General features: G+C 35.0%; 1 protein-coding gene across 2 annotated transcripts; it reads right to left on the reverse strand.

Annotated features, from left to right (window-relative positions):
* Window positions 1-1,452: 1,452 nt before the first annotated feature.
* LOC129269545 (zinc metalloproteinase nas-13-like) lies at window positions 1,453-24,398 on the reverse strand. 2 transcript variants are annotated; one of them, XM_064095883.1, is made up of 14 exons: window positions 24,299-24,398; window positions 17,846-17,941; window positions 17,298-17,325; window positions 15,828-15,905; window positions 14,727-14,779; window positions 13,040-13,151; window positions 12,286-12,403; window positions 11,440-11,618; window positions 8,702-8,926; window positions 7,320-7,454; window positions 5,980-6,132; window positions 5,055-5,174; window positions 4,452-4,580; window positions 1,453-2,513 (listed from the first exon to the last, which is right to left on the reverse strand). In XM_064095883.1, exons 1-14 carry the CDS (start codon window positions 24,305-24,307, stop codon window positions 2,275-2,277), a joined length of 1,674 nt encoding a protein of 557 aa, XP_063951953.1. In that variant the 5' UTR covers window positions 24,308-24,398; the 3' UTR covers window positions 1,453-2,274. The 2 variants fall into 2 exon arrangements, with proteins under 2 accessions (XP_063951953.1, XP_063951952.1); XM_064095882.1 differs by having other exon boundaries at window positions 1,458-2,513; window positions 23,917-24,339.
* Window positions 24,399-25,393: the final 995 nt, after the last annotated feature.

Below are 25,393 nucleotides of genomic sequence, written 5' to 3' on the forward strand. Positions count from 1 at the left end.
TCCAAGTTAATGACATGAAGCACACGGAGCACCCTGGGTAGTGGATATAGAGTCAATGTGTTACATTGTTATTATTTTTATTGTTATCATTATGAAAACAGAAATGCTTGTCACATCACATTTTTTTAACTGTATACGTATACACGCCACAAGTCTTTGTTCTAGGCTCTTATGCCACCTTATGTATTTTTTATATCATTAAGTCAAACTGATTTTGTATAAATTTGTATTTACAAAAATTAAGAAATTTGTGAAATGGGAGAAAATAAATGTTTATATGAAATGAAACCGACTCCTTCTTTGACAAATCGACCGAGCTTTAACGTGTAATTTTTTGAAGATATAGACGTGTAGCTGTACGATTAGTTTATGAATTAAAGATTGGAGATATTCCACCGACAGATAAAGGTCGTGACATGCACTTTACCACTGTTTGCGAATGTTTATCCAAACGCCCTTTTGTTATTGCCACAGTGACATATATGTCAGCCACACGGATAGTCGAGAAAGGTTTAAAATAAATCAATTGGTCCCAATAAAGCAAGAGATGACTCTAATCACCCCCATTCCATCCCCCTCCCCTCACGTACAAATTTGCCCCCTCACACACATTTCCCCCCTCCCATCACACACACACCCTCACATACTTGCCTCCTCCCCTGACACATACATTTGCCCCCCCCCACACACACACACACACACACCACACACACACACATTTTCCGCCTCCTTTCACACCCACACGTTTCAGCATTCTAGAAGGAAATCAAACGAGATCAGAAGAAAAGGATGAAATAAAGTTAAAACACAAGATTGCTGTTTGCAGGTGTAGAGGTTCTAATATATAATATTTATTGTTACAAGGGAACATTGAAAAGTGCATTGCATTTCATTACCTTGCCCTTGTCAATCATATAATAATAATATTAGTATTCTAATGGACCAATTTATTCAAATCTGGTACTTTTTTAAGGATTTGACTACGACATGTATCAGTATCAGAATGGTCAAAGTAGGCCAGTTGATTGGTTTATGTGTGTGGATTATGATATTCACCGCAGTCTTTTTTTATATCTTTCTCTTCTGTCATGTGCGTGTTTACCTCAATGCTCTCTGTGTTTTTATGATTAAGCCCCTGCCCGGCTCTTACACATTCCCATACCCGCGCGCATTATACACCCCCCCCCCCCATCCTGACCCTCAGACCCACCCACCCTCACACCGAAACTCACTCTGTGCCTCTCTTATCCTTCTAGTCACTGAATTGTTTTGTCATCTCTCCCTCCAACTAATGCTTATCATTCTTTCTCACTAATCCATCTAAAATAGCTCCCCACGCCCCCTCCTTTCATCACCCATTTTCTATCCTAGATCTTCGATAACGATCACCCAATTCCGCATATCATTGTCAACATGGTAGAACAATCACAATAAAAATACGATTGATGGTTAATGATTATATTATGATTGTTTTATATTTTCATTTGCTTTTATGATATATAGGCTAAACAAAATCTTCATATAAAAATAGTTATAAATATAAAGAGAAATACCAACATCTCTTGAGTAAATACGACACAATATTAAATATTTTATCAAACGTCATTACAAAACTATATGTTACTTCTAAGGCACCTACCGACTTGACCATAAGTGCTGTCAGCATCAGTCTTATGCTTTTTAAAGTGCGTTGTCATGTCGAGTCGCAAATACGTCACCGCAACGCCTCATCTGTGTGTCAGGGGAACGTTTCATGGCATGATTTGTCAAATGTTGTATCCAACAGCTACCATGGTAACAGTGCTGCTCTGCCAATCAAAATAAAAAAAAAAGTTTTCATATCTGATAACTTATCAGGCAACAAAATTGATGAAACCCTCCCCTGTTATCACACAGACGTTTCTCTAGTCGCGGAGTTACTCCTCGACGTGGAGACATCGCGGGGACTGGAAAATTATGATTAAAAAAGAAGAAATCAAACAATAATTGTTTGCATCTCCTCGGAGAATTCGTCTTATTTTCAATTGACGTATCGGAGACGTCTATTTAGCCAGACAAACCTGCCGTCACGAACGATTTATGCCATTGCCCAGTAAGCATGACAAGATGTGTTAATGTGGCAACTGCTGGCCATTTGATCTCAGCACACTACCTATAGAGACCCTTGTAAAATTCACATACATGTGGGTTTAAATTCGTCATTCCATTACTTGTCACAGTCGAGTTGTAGTCTGTCTAGACCGTGACGACGGGCATCATGCAACAGACATATATTTATAGATGATGTCGGAACAGCCAGCAGACTAGTATCATCCCAAGAGACCTTGCGGCGTCCCAGTTCGCGTTGGCACCGCAGGTAGTCGGCTTCTTACCGCCATCAGGAATTGGGGCCGTGTCACCGTCGCAGACATCGCAGCTAGCCGCACACATGACGTCCATGAATTCCTTGCTTGTTTCACAGAGGCCTTCCTCCTTCCACACCCCGCAGTTACCGTTAGAATCTATGCACTCCGCTGTTCAATGGAAGCGCAAATGGGAGTAAAAGGGTTTAAACTGTATTATTATAAGAAAGTATACATATACCGAGCTTTGAGAAAGTCTTATCATGCTTATTGCTCTTATGGTCAGTCTAATTAAAGTTCACCGTCAAATATTATTTTCTACGAGACTTGGCGGAAGCACCGAATAGTTTTCACTTTATTTTCTAGGGAAGAACTACGCGTGTTAAAAAATTCATCGGGCATCCGAAGAGTGAAGGTAATGTAAAACTGTCTTTTATCGCCTGAGTACCTTGACCAATCGTGTAACATATACTTATAAACACTCATACAAGGGATATGATATAGTATGCATTCATCTTTCTTGCGTATTCACCTTACACTATGGAAACCGACTCTAAACTGATCATGTTGAGAAATATAATTTCAAATGGCCTGGTGAAGGTTTAGATTGGTGTGGTTGGAACAAAGCATTAGGGAATACATACATGTAGCTTATAATTATGGCAATCGAACATTACAATAAAAAACAATGAAACAGAGAAGCAACATGTGGTGACCACTACTGATAGGACCTTACGATTTTTTTTTGATTTAGCTATTGGAGGCACACTGCAAAAACTCCGCTGTTGATTTAACACCAGCCCGGAATCTATATATGTCCACACCAGAGAAGTATTGAAACAACACCAGTTTGGAATCAAACCGATGCTGTTTTAATACTAAATGATGATGTATAAATACCTATCTGGTGTTAGACCAAAAACGAAACTGGTGTTGTTTAACACTTCTCTGGTGTGGACATATACACTCTAAAAAATGTTGGGCAACATACGGTCCACACAACAATTGGTTAAAACTTTATCCAATTCTGGGTAGTTTTCAACCAATACTGTGTAGTTTTCACCCAAAGCACATATTATTGGTGTAAAACTACCCAGAATTGGATAAAGTTTTAACCAATTGTTGTGTGGACCGTATGTTGCCCAACATTTTTTAGAGTGTATAGATTCCGGGCTGGTGTTAAATCAACACCGGAGTTTTTGCAGTGCAGCAACAAATTTTGCGCGAATCTCTTCGAGATGATAACTCAAAATAATTTTAACTGAGAAATGTGATTAAGTATGAACAACATCGAATCATTTCATGATTTGATCCACATAATCAATTTCTCAACACTGTGAACATCTTAGAGCGCCACCTCCCGTTCAGAAGTATCGATTGTCCGTAGAGATGGATAAAAACATTGTAAAATCCACCTCTATGTGATTGTCCCATCACACCAACGGGATACTTTTGAACAATGGGACAATCATCATCATGCACCACGCCCAAAGAAGACATGTTATAATCTTCCTTCCACGACCATCAACGTCATGGTTTAAAGGGGAAGTTCACCCTGACAAGAAATGTAATGTGAAAATAGCGGGAAAAAAACAATTTAAAAATATTGGTGAAGGTTCAAGAAAAATCCATCAAACTGTCAAACAATTAAAAAGTTATTAGAATTTGAAGTTTTTAATTTGCGACGTCATATGCGAGCTGCTTCCCAAATATATCGTGTAATAAAAAAAATCAATAAAATGTCATGTTCTCAAAAACTGAACATGGTTTTTGTTGTACCTTCAGTAATATCAACAGACAAATTATTTCAAATAGGCTCCTGAAAGATTTTTTTTTCTTTTAGACACCATGAACCACTAAAAAAATTGAAATTTATGCATTTTATATTACATGACGCATTGGCAGCTGCACGTTTAAGACGTCACAAATAAAAAATTAAAAATTCTAATAACTTTTATAATCCATAGATTTTCTCAAACTTTCACCGATATCTTTTTATGATTTTGTCTGTTATTTTTATAACAAACAATCTTTTATTCAGGGTAAACCTCCCCTTTCCCCACATATCGTGGAATGATGGAGGAACGATGCTTAATCTTATATACTCACGTGTGAGAGTTATATTCTTGCCACAGAGATTGCAGCTTGACCTGCATTCGACGTGCATATATGCAGGGTTTTTCTCGCATTCACCATACTGTGCCCAAGTTCCACAAAGCTCATGATTGTCCATGCAGTCTGGTCGTGTTTAAATGAGGAAGGTAAACGAATGGGAAACAAAAATATATTATATCTGTTTATATTGGCAAATGTGTCACAATCGCTGGTTTCACTTTTATCACAATATTTGAAAGTCATGATTAATTTTTGCTAATTTTGCCCTAACACCATTATTGTAAAATATTAAAGGAGAATGAAATCCTTTAGAGCAAGTTAGCCTGTGCGAAAGCAGAAAAAAATAAAGATTGAGATAACGAAAGTTTGAGTAAAAACTGGACAAGAAATAAGAAAGTAAAGAGCATATTGTGAATATCGAGATCACCAATGCTGTTGAGATCCTCTCATTGGCAGTAAGACACTCCCCTTGGACACTGAAAGTACATCCCAAAAAACATCTTCCTCTCTTCCATCATCATCATCATCTTACCATGATCATCATAATTTCATCATCACCATCTTACCATGATCATCATCATTTCATCATCGACTTACCATTTATGTCGCATAGTCCGCAACTCCTCATACAGTTTGCCAGCATGAAGTCGGTGTTTGTGAGACATTCCCTATTCCTTGACCACTCTGGACACTCCCTTCTCTCGTCTCTACACGGGCCTGATTTCACAAGAGATATATATATATTTATATTGTTGGCAAAACAAAAGCATGGTCTTAAACCAATCTAAGGACGTGGTTTTGCCTACGTACAGGTAAATTATTAATTGCAAGATTGCCATAATATTGTTATGTTTTTCATAATAGTAAGTGGGAAGTTGAAGAGACCCATTAATGTATCTGTATCCCCTCCTTCAGCGTGTCCAATCAACTGTGTAGTATAATATGTACATCAATTTATAAAAAAAAGGAAAGAAAGAAAAAGGCGAGTTGACTGATACTATCTCTTTACTTCCTTCTTAGAAAGTAGATCTTTAAGTAATCATGGCCATAGTGTATTATCAAAGATGAGTGGAGGAAACGTGAAGATCAACACCGAGAAATAAATGATTTTCATTTCGTTATAAATGCAGACGCAAATTTGTTATTTTATCAAAATTTGAAGAAAAATGTTTTGTTGAATTATATTTAACTAAATAAAAAAAGGGAAATGAATGATCGTAATGCTTTCTCCTCTCCTTTTGATACATCATTTCACTTACTATCTTCTTTCCTATCCCTTTCTCATTTCTACTTTCATTCGCTGGGGGCGTCCCTATGTCCCCTACCTGCCTACGTGTAATCGATTTAGGAATCACCGTTTCGATTAATAAATAATCTCTACGTTACATTAGCTAATAGCTATGTTTAAGCATGGACCTATAGGTCCATGGTTTAAGCTGCCTTCTAGAATTGGGTGATCCCTATAGATTTCTTATGGGGAAAAGAGAATCCACTGTATATACCCAACATGTTTACTACTTACGACCAGGGCTTGAGGTACACCTGCCGCAACTGGCCGGGCAGTTTGCTTGCATCCATGGTCTGGCCTGCTGATTCATGCATTCGCCTTTCTTAGCCCATTCTGGGCAACGAGGAAAGGAGTCCCTGCAATTGGTCGATGGTTGAGTTGGCTTTGCTAAAGAATTGGCAAAATAAACGGAAATAAATACAAACAATATTGTTCAAACAATTTGACAATAATTCTAATGACATATCAACCCGTCGCGCTGATCGATCGCTTTTTTTTTTCGTTTGGTCCAAGCCCCTAGAACATGCAGAAATCCCCCCTAAAAAAAAAAAACTACAGCATAAAAATGATAAATATATTATTTAAAAAAAAACCCATTAATAATAAATGAAAAAAAATATGGACCACTTAGAAAAACGCTAAACTGGCAAGAAAGTTACATCCTTTGTTATTGTATTGTGGAATTTTTTGCGAATTTTCACTCTCTGTTAAAAAAAAAAAGTTTTCAGCCGATCCACTATTTCAAAGTATTCCAATATCCATTATCATCTTAATTATAATTATCTGCAACGATTTTGCTGTTGACATTATTATCGGAAATACAGTTGTCGACGTAAAAAGTCGACATGTTTCACCTTCTTTTTCCAAGATATGTCCTACCTCGAAGTAGATACTGATATCATGTGTTCGTATATATCATAATACAGCACAATGTGTTTAGAAAGACCGTAAAACATTATACTTTTTCTCTCCACCGTCCTATATTATGATTTTGGTAAAATGAAATACTGGCGCTGATATACAATGGAAAAATCTATTGACCAATGACAATGGTGTACGATTTATTTACGACACATTTTCGTTTTTGAGAATCACACTGCAAGAACAGTGCACTTCAAAAACGCCGGTGTTAATTTAGCACGAGCCTGGTATATATATCGGTCCACACCAGAGAGGTGTTGAAACGTCACTGGTTTGGCGTTAGGCTAACACCAATTTGGCATTTAAGCACTACCAATTAGTGTTAAACCAATATCGGTTTGTTTCAACGCTTCTCTGGTGTGGACCGATACAGATACTGGGGTGGTGTCAAAGCAACACAGGTGTTTTTTTGTACGGTGTTAAAATGGCACCACTTGGTGTTCTAAGAGGGCAACACCAAGCATACTAAATTCATGGTGTTAGTTAAACACCCCTGATGTTATCATTACGTATTCTTTAACACTTTTGTGTGTTGTGTTCAAGTTACATGGTGTATTTTCAACACCCTAGGGCCTGATCTTCTCAGAACACCGACCGTCCGGTGATGTTTTTAACTCCACTGAGTAAGGATGACCATGTTTGCGGGGACTTACGATCTGGTGATGCCGAACACTGGCCGCAACTTAGTGCACAGGTTGTTCTCATGTAATCCGAGTAGACAGCATCGTAACAGTAACCCAAACGAGCCCAGTTGGCACATCCGTTATTACTGTCGGCACAAGGTGTCACTACGAAAACAAATAATTGTTGAACGACATGAAAATGATGATTATGATGACAATGAAATCGATAATAGTAATTTAATAATGATGATGATGATGATGATGACGATGATGATGATGACGATGATGATAATTATTATTATTATCATCATCATCATTATCATCAAATGATAATAAAAATAACAATAAAATACAACAGATGATGATAATATAACAAATTATGATGAATATATCCCTTTCGTAGAGGTATTTATGACGTCCTGAATAAACATTGATTGATTGATTGATCGATTGATTGATTGATTGATTGATTGACTGATTGATTGATTGATTAAATTGATAGATTTTATTCGTCAAGAATATCACAGGTGATTACAATGAATTTGAAGAATACCTTGTCAGGAAAGCCCGTGAAAGCCGAAAGGCTTATTTCCAATGGGGTCTTATTGTATAGTATAAAGCAGTAATATATTGTAACAACACAAAGTGTAAACTACGACAAGTACTGGAATGTGTTTTTAAAAACAATACATATCCATCAGTCAAATAATTTGCAAACGCCTGAAGCAAACAATAATCTACCTAATATATGAAACAAGATTATATTTAAACATACCCTGCATTATCTTAAACACTTGAAACCAACTGTACAAAATGTGTGATTTTTACAGATAATACTGTTCTCGTGTAGATTCCAGTTTTAGATGCCTCTAAAACCGTAAAGTGAGGAATTTTTTTAACAGCTTTAACTTGATTAGGAAGAGCATTCCAAAATTGGATGCTATTAAAATAAAAAGTGTTCCCTATATGACCTTCACGTTTTGGTAATACAAAATTAAAATTACTATTTCGAGTATCATACCTATGGATATTTGATACAAGGCGGGTGAAATTATTTGCTATGTAATCAGGTAATGATCTAAAGTATCCGAATAGAATATCTTATGCACCTGGTGTAATACTAATTGTTTAGATCTTTGATCTACATGAAGTAATTCTGCCTTTTGCTATTCTATTGGTCTTTAAAACCAAAATAATTATAATATACTATAAAAACAAATAACAACAAAGAAAAGTACATTTCAAATACAACATGAAACATTTTTGTTGGGGGGCTCCGTTATCATGGTTATATGTTTATGATTGTATTATATTCACCATTATCATCATTATTAGAATTATATTTATTTCATTTAGCACTTACTATTTAAAAACATTAAAAAGAATAGCAAATAATAGGATTTTATCTTCACCTCCGCTTCCACAGTTGTAATAGGTGTTGATTTCAAAAACGTCGACCTGACTAAATCCGTTCCTTTCACCAATGTCGGCAGGATATGATCCATATGGAGTAATTGTTGGCAGTCCATTGGTGGAAAAAGCAAGTATTGGGTAATGCATCACTGAATAATAATCATAGGTCGTGCTTAGGGTGTCGACAGCGTAGTTGTCAAACTTGTTGAAGTTGAATTCCATTCCTTTGAACAGAGCAGACAAATTAAGGTTAAATATTTCACCAACACCCGGACATTTACAATATTTTTTGGAAGTATAAGTTGAAAGATTGCAAAAGTCTCATCAAATAGAAACAAACGTTTGACTTTGACAACACTAATGTATATGGAGGTTCTACTATCATATACCTTTTTATTCAACTGCAGATGTCAACATGATGTGGTTTCTGTTCAAAATAATGAATAGAATTATTTATATGAAAGAAGCTTTGTTACGATTTCAATTAGTTACAGATAACTTATGTACTTTTTGTTATAATAATAAAGAAACTATTATGCATATTTTTTGTTCTTGTGCCCACACAAACGAAATATGGTCTCAATTCGAAATTTGGTTTTCTCGTAACAATTTGCATATCAAAATTTCAAACCAGAATAAACTATTCGGTTTTTACGGAAACGATAATGGTGCTCTTAATTGTATTTTTATAATCGTTAGAAAAGCATTTTTTGCAGCAAAATGCAAATACTGTTTTCCAGTTTTCGACCATATTTTGTCTCAAATAAAATCTTATTATGGTATGGAAAAGTATATAAATAAAACAAATCTGAAAGAGAAGAAATTCATAAAAAGGTGGTCATCTTTTACTTTATTACATTAAGTCTCTCAGATATCATTCTAAAATACATTATATGTATATATATCTTGTATGGCTTTTTTTTCCTTTACACTTTGATTTCTCTTTTTGTATACAAATGTTACGACAATTTCATGGAATATTGTATTGTACATATTTAAATTTTGTGTCATATACTGTCTTAATTATTCAAGTATGTATTGTCGAAAAATATGTATTATAGTGATTTCAGTAAAGGAACCCTGTGGAGGGTTAAAAAACACCCGGACGCGGGTCCATAACGAGGGGGGTACCATTTGTTATACAAGAAAACCCCACAAAAGTAATTCAAAGTTTTCGCTTTCAAATATGACAATCAAGAAATATGTGAAACTGGAAATATAATCGAAGGTGATTAGTAAGACAATCTACTCCGATACCACGTTCATCTATTTTTCACCTTTGAAAATGGGTTCTCGCCATATTCAACCCTAGGCAAATATTTGTGGCAAATTACACGAGAATTTGAGTTTTGAATGTTACATTTGCGAGCCCTGGCCAATGAAAATCCATTTTTACTCTGCTCTTCTTTCTATAATTTTACTTATCTATATCTAATTATTCATATTGTATTTTTATGTTTACATAGTACGATTTCTTAATGGCCGAATAAATAATGATAAAACCGAGTGAAATAGTTCGGTCCGCAATTAGTTTTCCTGGGGTTGTGGTCATAATATTCTACTAACATGGCAACACAATGTCCGACTCATGTGAAAAATATGTAGCACACATCATTACCTCAAGAATTATGTGTGAGTCAAAATAATATCATTAGAATTTGTCAAAAACTAAGCAAGAAGTTCGATCCGCAAGAATTTTACCTAATTTGGGCCATAATATGCTGTTACCATGGAAACACAAACGCTTAACGCATCCTTACCTCAAGACCAATGTGTATGCCAAATTTCATTTGAATTGGTTAGCAACTGAGGAAGTAGCTCGATCTGCAACATTAATTTTGCAACGGATCGACCGACCGTACACCATACCCCCTTCAAACTTCATTTGGCGGGGGTATAAATACAAGGAAAATATACATAACACAACAAAAACAATGACCAACGGGAAAAACAAACAACTAAACTTAAAGGACAAGTCCACGCCAACAAAAAGTTGATTTGAATAAAAAGTGAAAAATCCAACAAGCATAACACTGAAAATTTCATCAAAATCGGATGTAAAATAAGAAAGTTATGACATTCTAAAGTTTTGCTTAATTTAAAAAACAGTTATATGCACATCCTGGCTAGTATGCAAATGATGAGACTATGACGTCATCCAATCACTATTTCTTTTGTATTTTATTATATATGAAATATTCTAATTTTTTCCTCATTGTCAAGTGATACAACGATTAAATCCTCCCTGAACATGTGGAATTAGCATTGTTTAACACTATGTGGTTCAGTCAAGTCAAATCTATAAAAAATGAAATATTGTATAATTCAAACGATAAAAAACAAAAGAAATAGTGAGTGATGGACATCATCGACTGACTCACCTAGTTGTGCATATCACTGTTTTGTGAAAAAATAAACGAAACTTTAGAATGTCATAACTTTCTTATTTTACATCCGATTTTGATGAAATTTTCAGCACTATGCTAGTTTGATTTTTCTCTATTTATATTCAAGTCAGCATTTTCCTGGGGTGGACTTGACCTTTAAACCACAAATCCCAGCTCTTTGTTTGAAATACTGCATAAGAGGGATCGTCGAGCGTGATATCACTTTTTTTTATTGTGTACAATTTCGGACAAAAATGCATGCATCCTAGTGCCTTTGTCATGTTTGTGTTCTCTCAAGGTGAAATTCCTTCGGGAGGGATGGGGACACTAGGTTCTCTGTTTCTAGATACCTGGTTGTATATTCTCCCAGTGGATGTATACATAACTGTCGCGGTCTGGTCTTGACTGTTCATGTTGAAATCCCAAGGCATGCATCAACTCGTGGATAATGGTTCCAATATTGTAGGTACATGATCCACCAAGTGAGACGTACTGCGATCCGCCTTGCATCCCTACCGAAGAATAACACCTATAGAGGATTCATGTAAAGATATCATGGTAGTCCAATAAAATTGAAACATGATCAAATTATTTTACAACAAAATGATTTGGATTGGGTAAGATTTAAACATGAAATAAAGTATAATTTTAATATTTATCTTAACATCATTAATTGTGTCAGAGAATGGATTTCTTCCGTGGGGGGGGGGGGGCAAAATTGATTTGATTTTGAAAAGTGTTTGTAGCCTGATCACGAAGCTCAACAACAACAAAATCGGCAACATATTTTTTTAATGTTTTAATTGGGAATAAAAATACCATTAAATGATCAAATGAAAATAAAATAATTTATCATTATATTTTTTTTTGTTTTTTTATTGGGGGGGGGGTGATACAGTCCCTTGTCTTGGATGCATTATTAATACATTAATCGAATATGGGAAGTTTCTTGTTCCGTCCAGAATCAACCAGAACGAATACATCGATACGGGCATCGATACAATCACCCCAAGTTGACGAAATACTAACTTTGGAACCTCAAGCACAGCCGTCACAAAATTGGACTCGTAAAAGAAAATAGTGCAAAATGTTAATTTGTTCGGGGCCGGGGGGGGGGGGTCGATGCATACATATCCTGTACAGTGAGAAATTAAAGGAAAATCGCTACTAAATGGTAAAGAAAAACAACTTCTTACCCCTCTGATGGAAAGAGATGAATGTAGTTTGTTTCATAGGTTCTTGGAACAAATTGAATGCAGGTGTAAGCATGATAGCGATCTAAGGCTTCGTATATTCTCTGAGTCGAACCACTGTCTGTTTGGAATGATAAAAAAAAGTTTTGCTGATGAGGATGATGATGATGATGAAAAAAACGGACAAAAAAAAACACTGAAAATTTCATCCAAATCAGAAAAGGAATAACAAAGATAATGACATATTAAAGTTTTGCATTTGGGGGGAACAACAGAAGCGTTGTGGCCTAGTGGATAAGTCTCCGGACTTTGAAACAGAGGGTCGTGGGTTCGAATACCAGTCATGGCGTAAATTCCTTCGGCAAGAAATTTATCCACATTGTGATGCACTCGACCCAGGTGAGGTGAATGGGTACCCGGTAAGATTTATTCCTTAAACGCTTTAGCGCCTATTAATATGGGGGCTCAGCTACAACCGGGGTAATAAAAAGCATCAAAGCTCTGTTGAGTATATGCACATAGTAACTGCGCTATAAAAATGGACATACATGTATTAGTAAACTAACCATGTCTTAATGAATACGCAATGAGCAAGCTGATTATTTTATATCGCCACTTATTCTGTTTGTATTTTATTGTACGAAATTGTATTCATTCAAATTTTGTCCTCCAAAATGATAAAAATTGGATTAACAGCTGAAATAATGTGTATAAAGATGATAAAGATAATAAGACAGAAAAAGCACATTATCATTACCGAACAATCCATCGATGACATATGGGACTACTCCTCGTGGCCATTGAAGTCGTCGATCGCTAGCAGCATTTCGCTTCTTAAGAGTTGTACCAAATTGCTGGTCACCATGTTTCTGTAAAAGCGAGACAAAATCCCATCATTAGCAATCAAAAAAAGCTTGATGACAAGCCATTCATTAGGGTTTTCAACATTGTATTCATTATAAATGATCAATTTATGTTATTAACTGTCTTTTTTTCATAGACACGGTGGTGTTATCATGCTTGGCAGCTAGCAATACCAAAATTTGTTTTATACTTGCAATTGGATGTTGTCATTAATTTGTTAGTGAACAGGCATTATTAAAATGAAAAGTTTGAATATAAGGGGCTTTTCGCAACCACTACGTAGACGCTTTCTGGAACGTAGAGAATCCATTGTCAAAAGCACTCATGACAAAGCAGGCTTCTTCGACAATCGGTGAATCAAAACAGCATTGTCGTCCATGACTCTTGACAAATGACATGTTGGCAATTTTTCGTAAGTTTAGAATTTTATGACGATCAGCGGTCCCGGTTCAATAATTTTCGACAAAGAACTCTCAGCCGTTCATTGTGATTTGACGGGCATGTTATAGATTTATTATGTTGTAGAATCCGTTCCCGTAGCGATTGCGAAAACTCGCTACTGTTAGACACAACGAGCTCTCAAGCGATAACCTTCGGGTCCAAAGTGACGTCAGCTCTTACAAAATGGAAAATAAACCTTCTAAACATTCCGTATGTGTTCATTTTTTTAAAAAGAAAATGTCTACAAATGAGGTGCAATTGACCCTCAATCTTAATATATTATACAAATAGTGTACAATCTATCATACAATACATGTATATGGATTATATGTACGACAAATATAAAATCATCCCGAGTGCAGGTTTATTATATTATTAAATAGACCTGCACGAGGAATAATTTTATATTTTGAGTTCATATAATCCAGTAATGATGGAACGTCCACTAATTATTATCTGATTATAGTTAATTGTACAACACCAACTTAGTTTGTTGCACGCGAGCAAATTGGAGGCTGAATGTCAAAAATTCGTACCGTTGCACACGTACCACTGTTACATGGGAAAGGAAAGGGAGACGTCACTATGAAAATTAAAGGACAAATCAGCCCTACCAAAATTTAATTTGAATTAAAAAGAGAAAAATCCAACAAGACAGTACTGAATATTTCATCAAAATCGGATGTAAAATAAGAAAGTTATGACTTTTCAAAGTTTTGATTAATATCACAAAACAGTTATATACACATCCTGGTCCGTATGCAAATGAGGAGACTGATGACATCATCCACTCACTATTTCTTTTGTATTTTATTATATGAAACATTAAATATTCTAATATTCTCCTCATTGTCAAGTGAAACAAATATTAATTCCTCCCTGAACATGTAGAATAAGCATTGTTTTAATACTATATGGTTCAGTCAAGTTGGTCCTTATAGTCAAATCTATTTTTAAAAAATGAAATATTGCATAAATCAAACAATAAAAATACAAAAGAAATGGTGAGTGAGGGACATACATCATCGACAGTCTCATTTGATTTGTGCATATTACTGTTTTGTGAAAAATAAGCAAAACTTTAAAATGTCATAACTTTCTCATTTTACATCCGATTTATGTATATAAACCATGTTTACCGTCACATTGTAAGGTACCCATATATCAAACTGCAGGAGATGCTCTCTCGCCTCTGTTAAGAAAAAAGTTGACAAGAAATATTATTGAATGTGTTTTAAATACAACTGTAAATCATTTTAATTAAAAGGGAATGAGGATAGAAAGTTAGCGTGTGCGAAAACAGAAAATCAAAAAAGAAAGCCGGTGAGAAATTGAGAAAAAATAATTTAAAAAATAATAATAAAAAAGTTATGAGCCTTTGAATATTGAGATCACTAATATTGTGGACATCGTCCCAGTTAGCAATGCTACCAATAATGTGACGTCAACTCCCAAATTACTCTTCTGTATTTCTTAATTAAATTGTCACTTTTGTCAGTTTATGGGAGGACACGTAGATCGTAATAGAGATTTAATGAAATATATCATAGAAAAAGAGTTTTTACTATCATTAGAATGAATAAAAATTCCCGTTCATGTTGTTCAATGCTGGGGTTGTCCAATAACGAGCCAGAAACCTTATATCTGTCTAACCTTTTTTCAATATCATAAGCACAAAATTGAGAGCAGAAGTATTTTTATATCGTAATGGGCACTGGGCATAGTACTATGGGAATTAAACCTTATAAATCATGCTTAAATGTATGCATGAGTGATGCCTAATCGGGCATATATTTCAAACAATGCTAAATTTATTCATATCAACTCTCTGTGAGTACTGTTTTTAAAGAGTTCAGTTTCTTTCCCGAAAGGTAATCCGAAATGTCATCGATTTAGATTTTGATTTTCGATTTCATTTATTTCCAGATTTCAATAACAAAATTATACAAGTTACAAGTATGATATTTTTTCACACTACATAACAATAAACAAACATTTTCATCATAATGATTAATAGACATAACACTATTCTTATTTAAATAATAATAAATTGTTAGAACGTTTATATGAACTTATAGATAGATACATGTATACATATTTTATATCGTCAATAGAAATATGGGAGAACGCCATCTTGAGCTTGGAATATGAAATTGATGGAGACCTCTGAATGAAAGGGAAGAGAAAACCAGACTACAGTGCAATAAACCCGAGTATATCTGTTGTTATCGATAACTTACTCGAAAGAATTCCCGAATTAATCTCCATTATTTCCTCCATAGCCTCTGGCTCCTTGTATGTGCCAAAGGACTCGAGATCTGCGGGAAATAGAAAATGAAATTGAACTGATAAGTTACGCAATACGATATTCATTAAATTGATAAAATGAAAATATGAAAGCAGTGTCTGTGAAGGGGGCGGTGATTAAAGGTATCAGATTCTAAGCCAAGGCCAATAGTGATTTTCGACATTGTCACCTCATACATTTTTTTTTCTCAAGTCTGCCTATTTTCTTTTTTTTTCTTGTATTTTTGGATGTTAGTTTGAATCTTGAATTGTTGCAATAAAAACTGAGCTACGTGTATTGTATTATCATCTCTCTTTGTTATCTTCTGATCCTGCCTCTCCCTTTTTTCTTTTTTTACAAGTAGATAAGTAAATTCGCATAATTTTCTTATTCGAACCCGCAACATTGCGCCACTCTGACGAGTTTCTCGGGTTGAAAATGAATACAATTATGAACACGTTTGTGTGGAAGTATGCTATTCAGTCCTGACAAATGCATATAATTCAATGAAATTTAGAATTCTCCAGTTTTAATTTTATGAATGTGTTTGGGTTCATCTCCAGTTTGTCATTTTTAAATGCACTAAAAATAGCATCAGTTTCTGAAATGTTGTTATTTTGATTTGATTGCTTTTATTTCTGCCTTCAATGCATCAGATAATTTTACAAAGTAATATGTACAAATGTAGTATATATCAAATTAATAATATTGTTGTAGTATAAGCATTAATTTGATCAATAATGTATAAACAAATGTATTACTCAATAAACACAAAGACAAATTAAAAGAATGGAGGAGACAACCATCGTGAGCGATTGGGCTTGATAATGATGGCGGCCTCATAAAAAGGTACATGTATTTCTTCATTGATCAAGTGGGTGCAATAGAGGTGCAGTTGCAGTAATAGAGAGCAGTTGACAATTTAACCTAAGAGTGTGATACATGAGATTTAATAGTGTTGCTCTTAAGATTAGTTTTCAAGGAGTACATAGTTGAGCATGATTTAATATTATTTGGAAAATTGTTACAAATAATACGTGAGGGAAAATAATAAGAGATTAATTCTTCCCATTAACATGATCGCGTATAAAATGATATGAGTCATTTTTCTTCCAAGCCATGTGAGTCATCGATTGTCTGTAGTACTTCCGGTATTGATCTAACCTTTGACCTCGACTTCTCGATGATCGTGTGTTCATATGAATGTGAGCGATTTTGGAAAATGATATTCATTTTTTCTCCATCGTATGGGTAATGTTTCATCAAGACTTGTCATGATAAGCGCAATGTCAAGTTTACTACATTCCAAGAAAATTGAATAACTTCCGTAGATTGGAATTGTTATAGCACATTTTTTATTAGGCCTACAACAAGTTTTACGAAACATCTTTATGAAACATACCCTTTTAAGGTTAAAACTTACCTTCTTTTGTAGGCGTACGCTGGTCCACCTATCATATCAAAGGGAACAACAACAAAATGATAGGAGAAAATGAGACATTTTATATTTTAACATTCAAATCATATTTTCCTGCATTATGCAACATGCATCGCAGGCATCTTCTACAAGCAACATCGTAGGGATCATTCTTTATATTTAATATTTAGATACATTACGCGAATTAGCTAATGAAGAAAATCTTTAAAAAAATATATAGTTTGCTAATTTCATTACCAAACACTCAATAATTCAAAGAGAGAGAAAAAAAATCGATGTACTCTCATTTCGACACGAAGATATCTTGATAAATACGAAAACAACCTTTTTGCAAAAAAAAAACACGATATCAATCTAACCAGGTTTGTTTAGTTTTGTTTTAAGTTGTTTAGTCTTTTAATTCACCGCTTCGTGAAGTTTTCCTCCACAAAATAGGTATTTCTAAACAATCATTAAAGCAATAATTGCCCCTCCTTCTATACATGCTATATATTGTGAGTTTGCCCTGAGAGAAGAAAAAGGGATCGTCTTACTGCAAAAATGGGGACGCCATTTTCATTCAGGTTCCCAGATATATTGTAGTTAAAGGCATCAGCGGGATCCTCTATCGTAGGAACTTCTGTCGTAGTCTGTCAAATAACAAAAAAATGTGAGAGATTCAATATATCCTTTGTATATTCATGCGTGATATTACAATAATCTTAGTAGACAATGTCACAATTAAGGCATCGTTATGCAGTAATAGACAGATTTCATGTACACTATAAATATTATTTTCATTTTCGATATATTAGTATGGTCAACCCCCCCCCCCTTCCTCCTCATAATATATTAAATTGTAGGCACCTGTCCCTCTAATGTATAAACTCAATAAAGTCGTCTGCCTTTGAACCCTATACCGGGGGAGCTGAATTTGGTCTTAAAGGGATGGTCCGGGCTGAAAGAATGTATAGCTTGATAAATAGAGTAGAATTCACTGAGCAAAATGCCGAAAATTTCATCAAAATCGGATGACAAATAACAAAGTTATTGAATTTTACAGTTTAGCAATATTTTGTGAAAACAGTCGTCATGAATATTCATTAGGTGGGCTGATGATGTCACATCTCCACTTGTTCTTTTGTATTTTATTATATGAAATTAGGTTCATTCAATTTTTTTCCTCCAAGAACTAGAAAAATTGGATGGACAACTGATTTAGTGCATTAGATATTTATTGCTGCAACTTATTTCATTATAAGGGAGACATATTATTCACACAAGTATGAAATAATGAAAAAAATATGATTTTATGTAATAACATAAGAAAACGGAAAGTGGAGATGTGACATCATCAGCCCACCTAATGAATATTCATGACGACTGTTTTCACAAAATATTGCTAAAATTTAAACTTCAATAACTTTATTATTTGTTATCCGATTTTGATAAAATTTTCTGCATTTTGCTCAGTGAATTCTACTCTATGTATTAAGATATAAATATTTTCAGCAATCCCTTTAAGGACTATTGTCAATTCCACCACTTTCTGTTATTAATGTTGTATTAATGTTGCACCCTCTTGTATTTTAATGTATTTGGTAGTTTGAATGTATTTCTGAATGTTTTATACTATTGTACTTTAATTTTTGATGATATTGTTAAAAATGAATAAACTTGAACTTGAAACATTATACTTACCTTGGTTCCACAATACTCTAAGTCTTAAACAAGTTGTATTTAAAATTGACCTGTCTCAAGACAAAAGCCAGTATGTCACAATCAATTTGCAGAGCGCCCGCTATAAACACATATGGTCCATGCATCATTATCCATGATGCATCATTTTGATCGGTAGTTTTATAGTATACATTATACTCACTACAATGATGAACAATTTCCTTCTATGAAACTCTTTTCACTGGAACCAACATACCGTAATATTTGCCAAAAAACTATGTTTTAGTATGCTCTTTAAAAAAATAATCGAAATATAATGCCCATAGCTGTATCATGTTTAGCCCGATGCAAACTGCAACCGGGTGATACCTGTACCAAGGAGATTGCCTGTACACAGTCTATGGGAATTAGCGACCAAAAGCAAACTTTTTTTTCATGTATACTTCTCCACTAAAAGTTTTGCCTATTTAAAGACACTCTAGTTTCTTTTGGATACGTTACAAAGTATAGAAACCGTATCATTTACATATTCCTTCGTCTTACTAAGTAGTCCGGCTACTATATCATTTGTTTACATAATGAATGACATGGAAATAGTTGTAAATATGAAAAGGTAGACCGAATGTGTAGTACACACTGGCCCGTATTCTGAAGACGGGTTTAACTTAAACTCAGGTTTAAAGTTGTGGTTTAAGTATGGACAGCCAATTATTGTTACATAAACCACTAACAGTAGAGATACCATATTTCAGCTAATTTGGCTCTCAAATCATTCATAATTGTCTAGGAAGTATAAATAGATGATCATTTTCACCATTGAATAATCAGGAAAGAGCACAGTAAATATAAGAAAAATACAACTTAATGAAAATTTTGACACTTTTGGCTTCCCAGACCATGGTCTAAGTTAAACCTGACTTCAGAATACGGGCCACTGTCTTTATCATTTTCGGGCGTGGCACTAAGCCATATACGTTATGTAATACATGCAGAATTGTCAATTGTCCTTTTTAGCGTAAAACTTTTGATATAGAAGTTGTGTATATTTTCACAAAGCTTTCGAGACAGAAAAATTAATTATTAAAATGCCATGCCGTATACGTACTTGCGAAACATTAGAGTATATAGTTTCTGAATTCGTAGTCTCAAGATTCAGACTCAATTATTTAGACTCTTGACTTTGTTCATGTTTAGAATCAAATTGGAAAAAAAAACTTATTCCGTGATTAATAAATTCGTTTGTATAATTATTCTTTAGCCACAAGTAACGGACAGATGCGGTCAAAATGCCATGTCTGTAGTGAGCAGTAGCATTTTACCGCTCTAGGTCAAATGTTTTACCGCCCGAATAGTTGTGTAGTTGTGATATATTTTTATGTAAAAGATTGAAGTAGCAATATTTGGGATTGATATGATTATTTTTTTCTGACATGATTTGTGTTGGATTATCATCGATTAATACATATATTCTGGTATTTCTCATTTTTAATAAAAACAAATTCCGGTTCAGTTATAAATAATTATATAGGATTTGTAGAGCGTACGTATCCACCTTGTTATGTGCCCAAGGCGCTCCTTTACCCCGGCTAAGCTCGTCTATACCGATTCCGGTGCGCACAGCTTTTTGAGGAATTACTTCCTGCCGGTACTCATTTACCTCACCTGAGTTGAGTGCAGCACAATGTGGGTAAAATCAAAACACGCCATGGATGGAATCGAAACCACGTCCTTCAGATTGAAAGACTAGAGTCTTAACCAATAGACCACGACGCCCCGGGCCCACACAATTTGAATATCAACTTCGAAATTATTGTTGAATTGCAGTCTAATTTACGGAAATATATATCTTTTCTTGGCTGATGCCAACCATTAATCATTTTAACTATGTACTTCTTGTATTTTTGTATATTCTGTACAATCCAGGGGTCTTTTCTATCCTACAATAAAAAAGACAACCACAAATACATCTGATGATTATACGTGTTTCAATTTCTGTCAAAACATATACAAAAATATACAAAAATACTAAGTCCCTGGTTGTTCTGGATAAAGAAAAGAAAGAAAAAATATGCATTAGCTTGTTTTGTTTTAATAATCATAATAATTATAATATGGTCCATTTGTGTAGCGCAGCTACTCTAATTGCATAATACTCTACATATCATAAGGTCGTCTCTTCTTCCACAATATCCTTCGACTTAAGATATAATTTTTGTTAGGACATTAATTGATAGCAGTATCGATAACAAATCGAGGTCTGTAACACGATAATCAAACACTGGTACTTATTGGCTTTATAGGTCATCACTGTCCGTCCGACTTCCTAATTGTCGGGGTGGATTAATGCGTGTGAAAGGTGAAAGAAAAATAGTCAAATTTCGGTTAAATAAATAGTGCCAAAGACTAAAATACATAAGGGAAAGGGAAATGCCATCGAGGTGAGATTCATTCAAGTTTTATAGTTTTATAGCGAGACTGTATATAGTCCATAATATCATGAATGTTCTTTGCACTTATATCAAACGAAATTTCAAGTTATAAAAAGAACAAATACATAATGCTGAAAAAAAACGAGGTTCAACAGAGAAAGTGCGATAGAGAGTGGGCAGATATAATAATATAATGTAAGTAGAGATAAGGGGAGGTAGAGATGACACAGTGAAAGAGAGATATTTCGGACTTTTCGCATTTACTACGGAGACGAGCTCTACATCGCAACAATTCCTTTGAAAATAAAAGTCAAGTCACAATGGAGAGCTGAGAGGCTTTTGTCGAGAGTTAATTGGTTGGCCGGGACAGCATCAGAATCCCAAGACTCTGGACAACGACATATTTGCAATTGTTCATCCGGTGCAAATCTTCGGATGATCTGTGTCCCAATCTACCAACTTTCGACAAAAGACTCTCAGCTCTCCATTTTTATTTTAATTGCATTTTCAAAGGAATCGATGCGTTGTAGAGTGTCTCCGTAGAAAATGCGAAAACTACCTAGGGAGATATAGGGGGAGATATCGATAGAAAGAGAGGATTAAGGGATGAATAGAGATGGAGAGAGCGTTAATGAGTCATAATTTAAATAATAATAACAAATAAAATTGTACAGCGCACTTTCCATCTTAATTAGATGCTCAAGGCGCTTTAATCAGAGCAAATTATTGAAAGGGAGACATAAAAGTACATAGCAAGTTTGAACTATACAAGGATAGCATTCGATACATAGAAATACAAAAAAAGCACCGAAGCTATACAAGTACATCTTCAGGTTGCCCCTGTATGGAAAGCCAACTAAACTAGTTCATAAACGCGTGTACTGACGTCACATGTTCATGAGGTATAAAATGACAAAAATTGCACAACGTGACGAATCAAGTTGATACGTCACTTTGTGCAAATATTGTTACACCTCACGTTTGTTGTGTTGTGATTGGTCGATTTTGTCATTTGATACGTCATGAATCCGTGATGTCAGTACACGCGTTTATGAACAAGCTGGCTATCCATACCCCTGAAGGTGGTTGCAGATGTCTGGGTTTTAAAACCCTGTGGAAGAAAATTCCATGAGAAAAGGCCCAATCCCCATGATTTCTATGAAACCGGAAATTGCAAAAGATAAGAAGTTGCGAGGGTTGGTAGTAATGAATCAAAGATTTATTGTAAGTTGGGGAACTTGCATATTGTAACTTCTGCAGTTTCCCAATAATTGTCTGTATGTTGTATACAGGGCCATTACCAAAATCAAGCAGTGACAAAATAAGTGAATGTACCAGTTTTTCTGTGCTGAGCGCGAGAGATATTTTCTTATGAATCCAATGTTGCACAGTTGATAGCAAAATGATCTGCAAATGCTTGTAATCTGATTATACATGGACATGATAGTCAAAGACATATCACCAAGATTGTTTGGTGTTATCTCTGTTAAGTTGAGATTTTTAGGGGAAAAACCAAAAACTCTCATTTATGTGGGTTCAAAAGCAGTGAGTTTGGCTTATACCAAGTGTCAATATCTGTTATGCACCTTTCCAGATTGCGAATGGCTTGTGTGGCGCTCGTTTGATTGGGTGGAACAGAAACGAAAGTCTGAATTATCTGCAGATAATGAACTGAGTGACATTGAAAACTATCTCGCAGCCCTGTTAAATAAATAGAGAACAAAGTTGGCCCTCCATCAGAACCCTGTGATACACCGTAGACTAATTACCTAGATAAGGAAGTAACATCATTTAGAATTACTGTGAACATGGTGAATGGAAGGAAAGATAAGATTTCTGCCACTGTTGAGATTTGCCTTGGACACCTATAACTAGTCAGAGTATTCATAATCAAAGCGCATGTAGTGTGGTCTTCAGATCTAGGAACACCATTGCTGTGACTGATCCACTGTCCATTTTCTGCACTGACATGACTGAAGACTTTCGCGTCGCGACACTGTGATGAGGTCTGGAGACAGATTGAAACGGGTCAATTAAATCATGTTCTAACAACAGTCCTAAAAGACATCCCCTCAAGAATCTTGAACAGAAAAGGAAGGTTACTGACTGGACGGCATTCTGTCAGTGATTCACCATTGAGAGATGACCTTTTCAACAAAGAACGAATAAGGATGGATTGCAAAGCTGATCGGACAGTGGCTTCATCTATGCTTCTATTAATCATTATCTTAGAAAATAATTGGAGCAAAAGAAGGCGCACAATCCTATAAAAGAACTGTCGGGATTGGATCTAAAGGGCAAGATTTTGGAGGCAGTTTACGAAGAAGCTAAAGGATCTCATCTTCAGAGGCATGTTTCTCTCATGGAGAGAAACAAAGAAGAACTGAGAGGGCGTCAACATTCAACATAGTCTTCTCAATAATTAGTATGTGAGAAAGTTGAAGGTGAGAAAATTATATCTTGGCAGATACAGAGAGACAGCTCGATAAAATAGATCGGTTTTCTTCATCACTTACCCTGTGTCCCGGATGTTTAGCACGTTGGCTACATCCGATATGTGATATAAACACCACTCCAAGTAGAGCTGAGAATACCCGAATTAAATCCATAAGGGAAGAACAGACGAAAACACACACAAGAAAAATACAATATTCGCACCAATCGATTATTAATTTTATGGAGAATCATTCAGTGGACTTTTTGTCAAACTGATGTATTCTCTGTGGGATTAAGAATATATATGCTCGTTTAATCCCTATTTCAATTCAATCAGGTTTCAATGAAATATTTGCACGTATTTGTTTTTTTTATTTTATTATTTTAACCAGATCGAATTGTTTGCCAATAAAGCGCAAACCACATTTTGCAAAAATAACGTAAACATCTCGAGCTATTTACCTTGATCATAAGTCCCAGTTTACCGCGGACCTGTTCGCGGTGTTAGACTTTAGAGGTATAGGCCTAGAAGTAGATTTGGAGCCAATAACTTAATCGCTTTGGCTTTAACATTCTACGTTCACATCATTTCGCTTGTTTTATTTTTGCATAATTGTGAATATAGGATAATAGCATTTCCAGCCCCACCCCTCTTCGTTTCCCGTTTGAGTGAAGGGGGGGGGGGGTGAGGACAGAGGGAGGAGACCGTCAATTGCTTTAAAGTCACTCAAAATGTTGTGCATCGATCGGATTCATGCGATTGATCAATGCAGAACCTCCCTCTGTGTGGTGTTTGGACAGATGTACACAGTATTAATGGAAAGGAAAACCCAATAACAATTTGTTAGCAAATTATAAAGACAATTAAACTGAAATTCGCATCACTATTATTTGAGTGCTACTAATGTACTTGTTATGTGCTAATCATATGCTGCTTGTTTACAGGTTGTTCATTAATTTTCCAGTGGCATATTGAGCCCCCAAAACATGAAAAAAATTGAAGGAAGCACAACAGGGAGGGGGGTCAATAAAGAGTTGCGAGAGGAAAATCAAGAAATATGATAATTGTGTTTCCTCTTATCATGATAAGCTTAGTATTACACCTGTAGATCAAATTCATATTTACTATTTAAAAGAAATGACATGAAGATTTGAAAAACCCAACAAAACGAGAAATATCAAATATACGTTGAGGCTTGTAACAAGACAAGATAGTCTAGCATAATGAATGAGCAAGATCACAAGTAAACTAGTTCGTTCTCTTAATATCTGATAAAAAGTCAGCCTTGTATACAACTTGTTTTACCAAATAATACACAATTCCGACATCCAATTACTTCATTATTTCTTATCCCATTGTGATAATATCTGTGTTTTACTTTCTAATTTCTCTCTATTTATACGATTCATATTTCAACCTGCGTTAGAGTTCGAGTCCAATCCTAAGGCCGTTTCACGGTGGGCCGATATAATTGGATATGGTGTTGTAATTTGTAACCTTTATGTTTGTAACCTGTAACCACTTTGTTTGTTGTTGTTTTGCACAAGATACATAAT

This window comes from Lytechinus pictus, chromosome 2 (assembly GCF_037042905.1).
Source record: "Lytechinus pictus isolate F3 Inbred chromosome 2, Lp3.0, whole genome shotgun sequence".
NCBI classification, from domain to species: domain Eukaryota; kingdom Metazoa; phylum Echinodermata; class Echinoidea; order Temnopleuroida; family Toxopneustidae; genus Lytechinus; species Lytechinus pictus.

Coding starts and splice junctions, on each gene's coding strand:
- LOC129269545 (XM_064095882.1), bottom strand. CDS start 24,009: ATGGATTTAATTCGGGTATTCTCAGCTCTACTTGGAGTGGTGTTTATA. Junction 17,942..23,916: donor CTAAACATCCGGGACACAGG/GTAAGTGATGAA, acceptor GTTATTTGACAG/ACTACGACAGAAGTTCCTAC. Junction 17,326..17,845: donor ATGGCGTCCCCATTTTTGCA/GTAAGACGATCC, acceptor TTGATATGATAG/GTGGACCAGCGTACGCCTAC.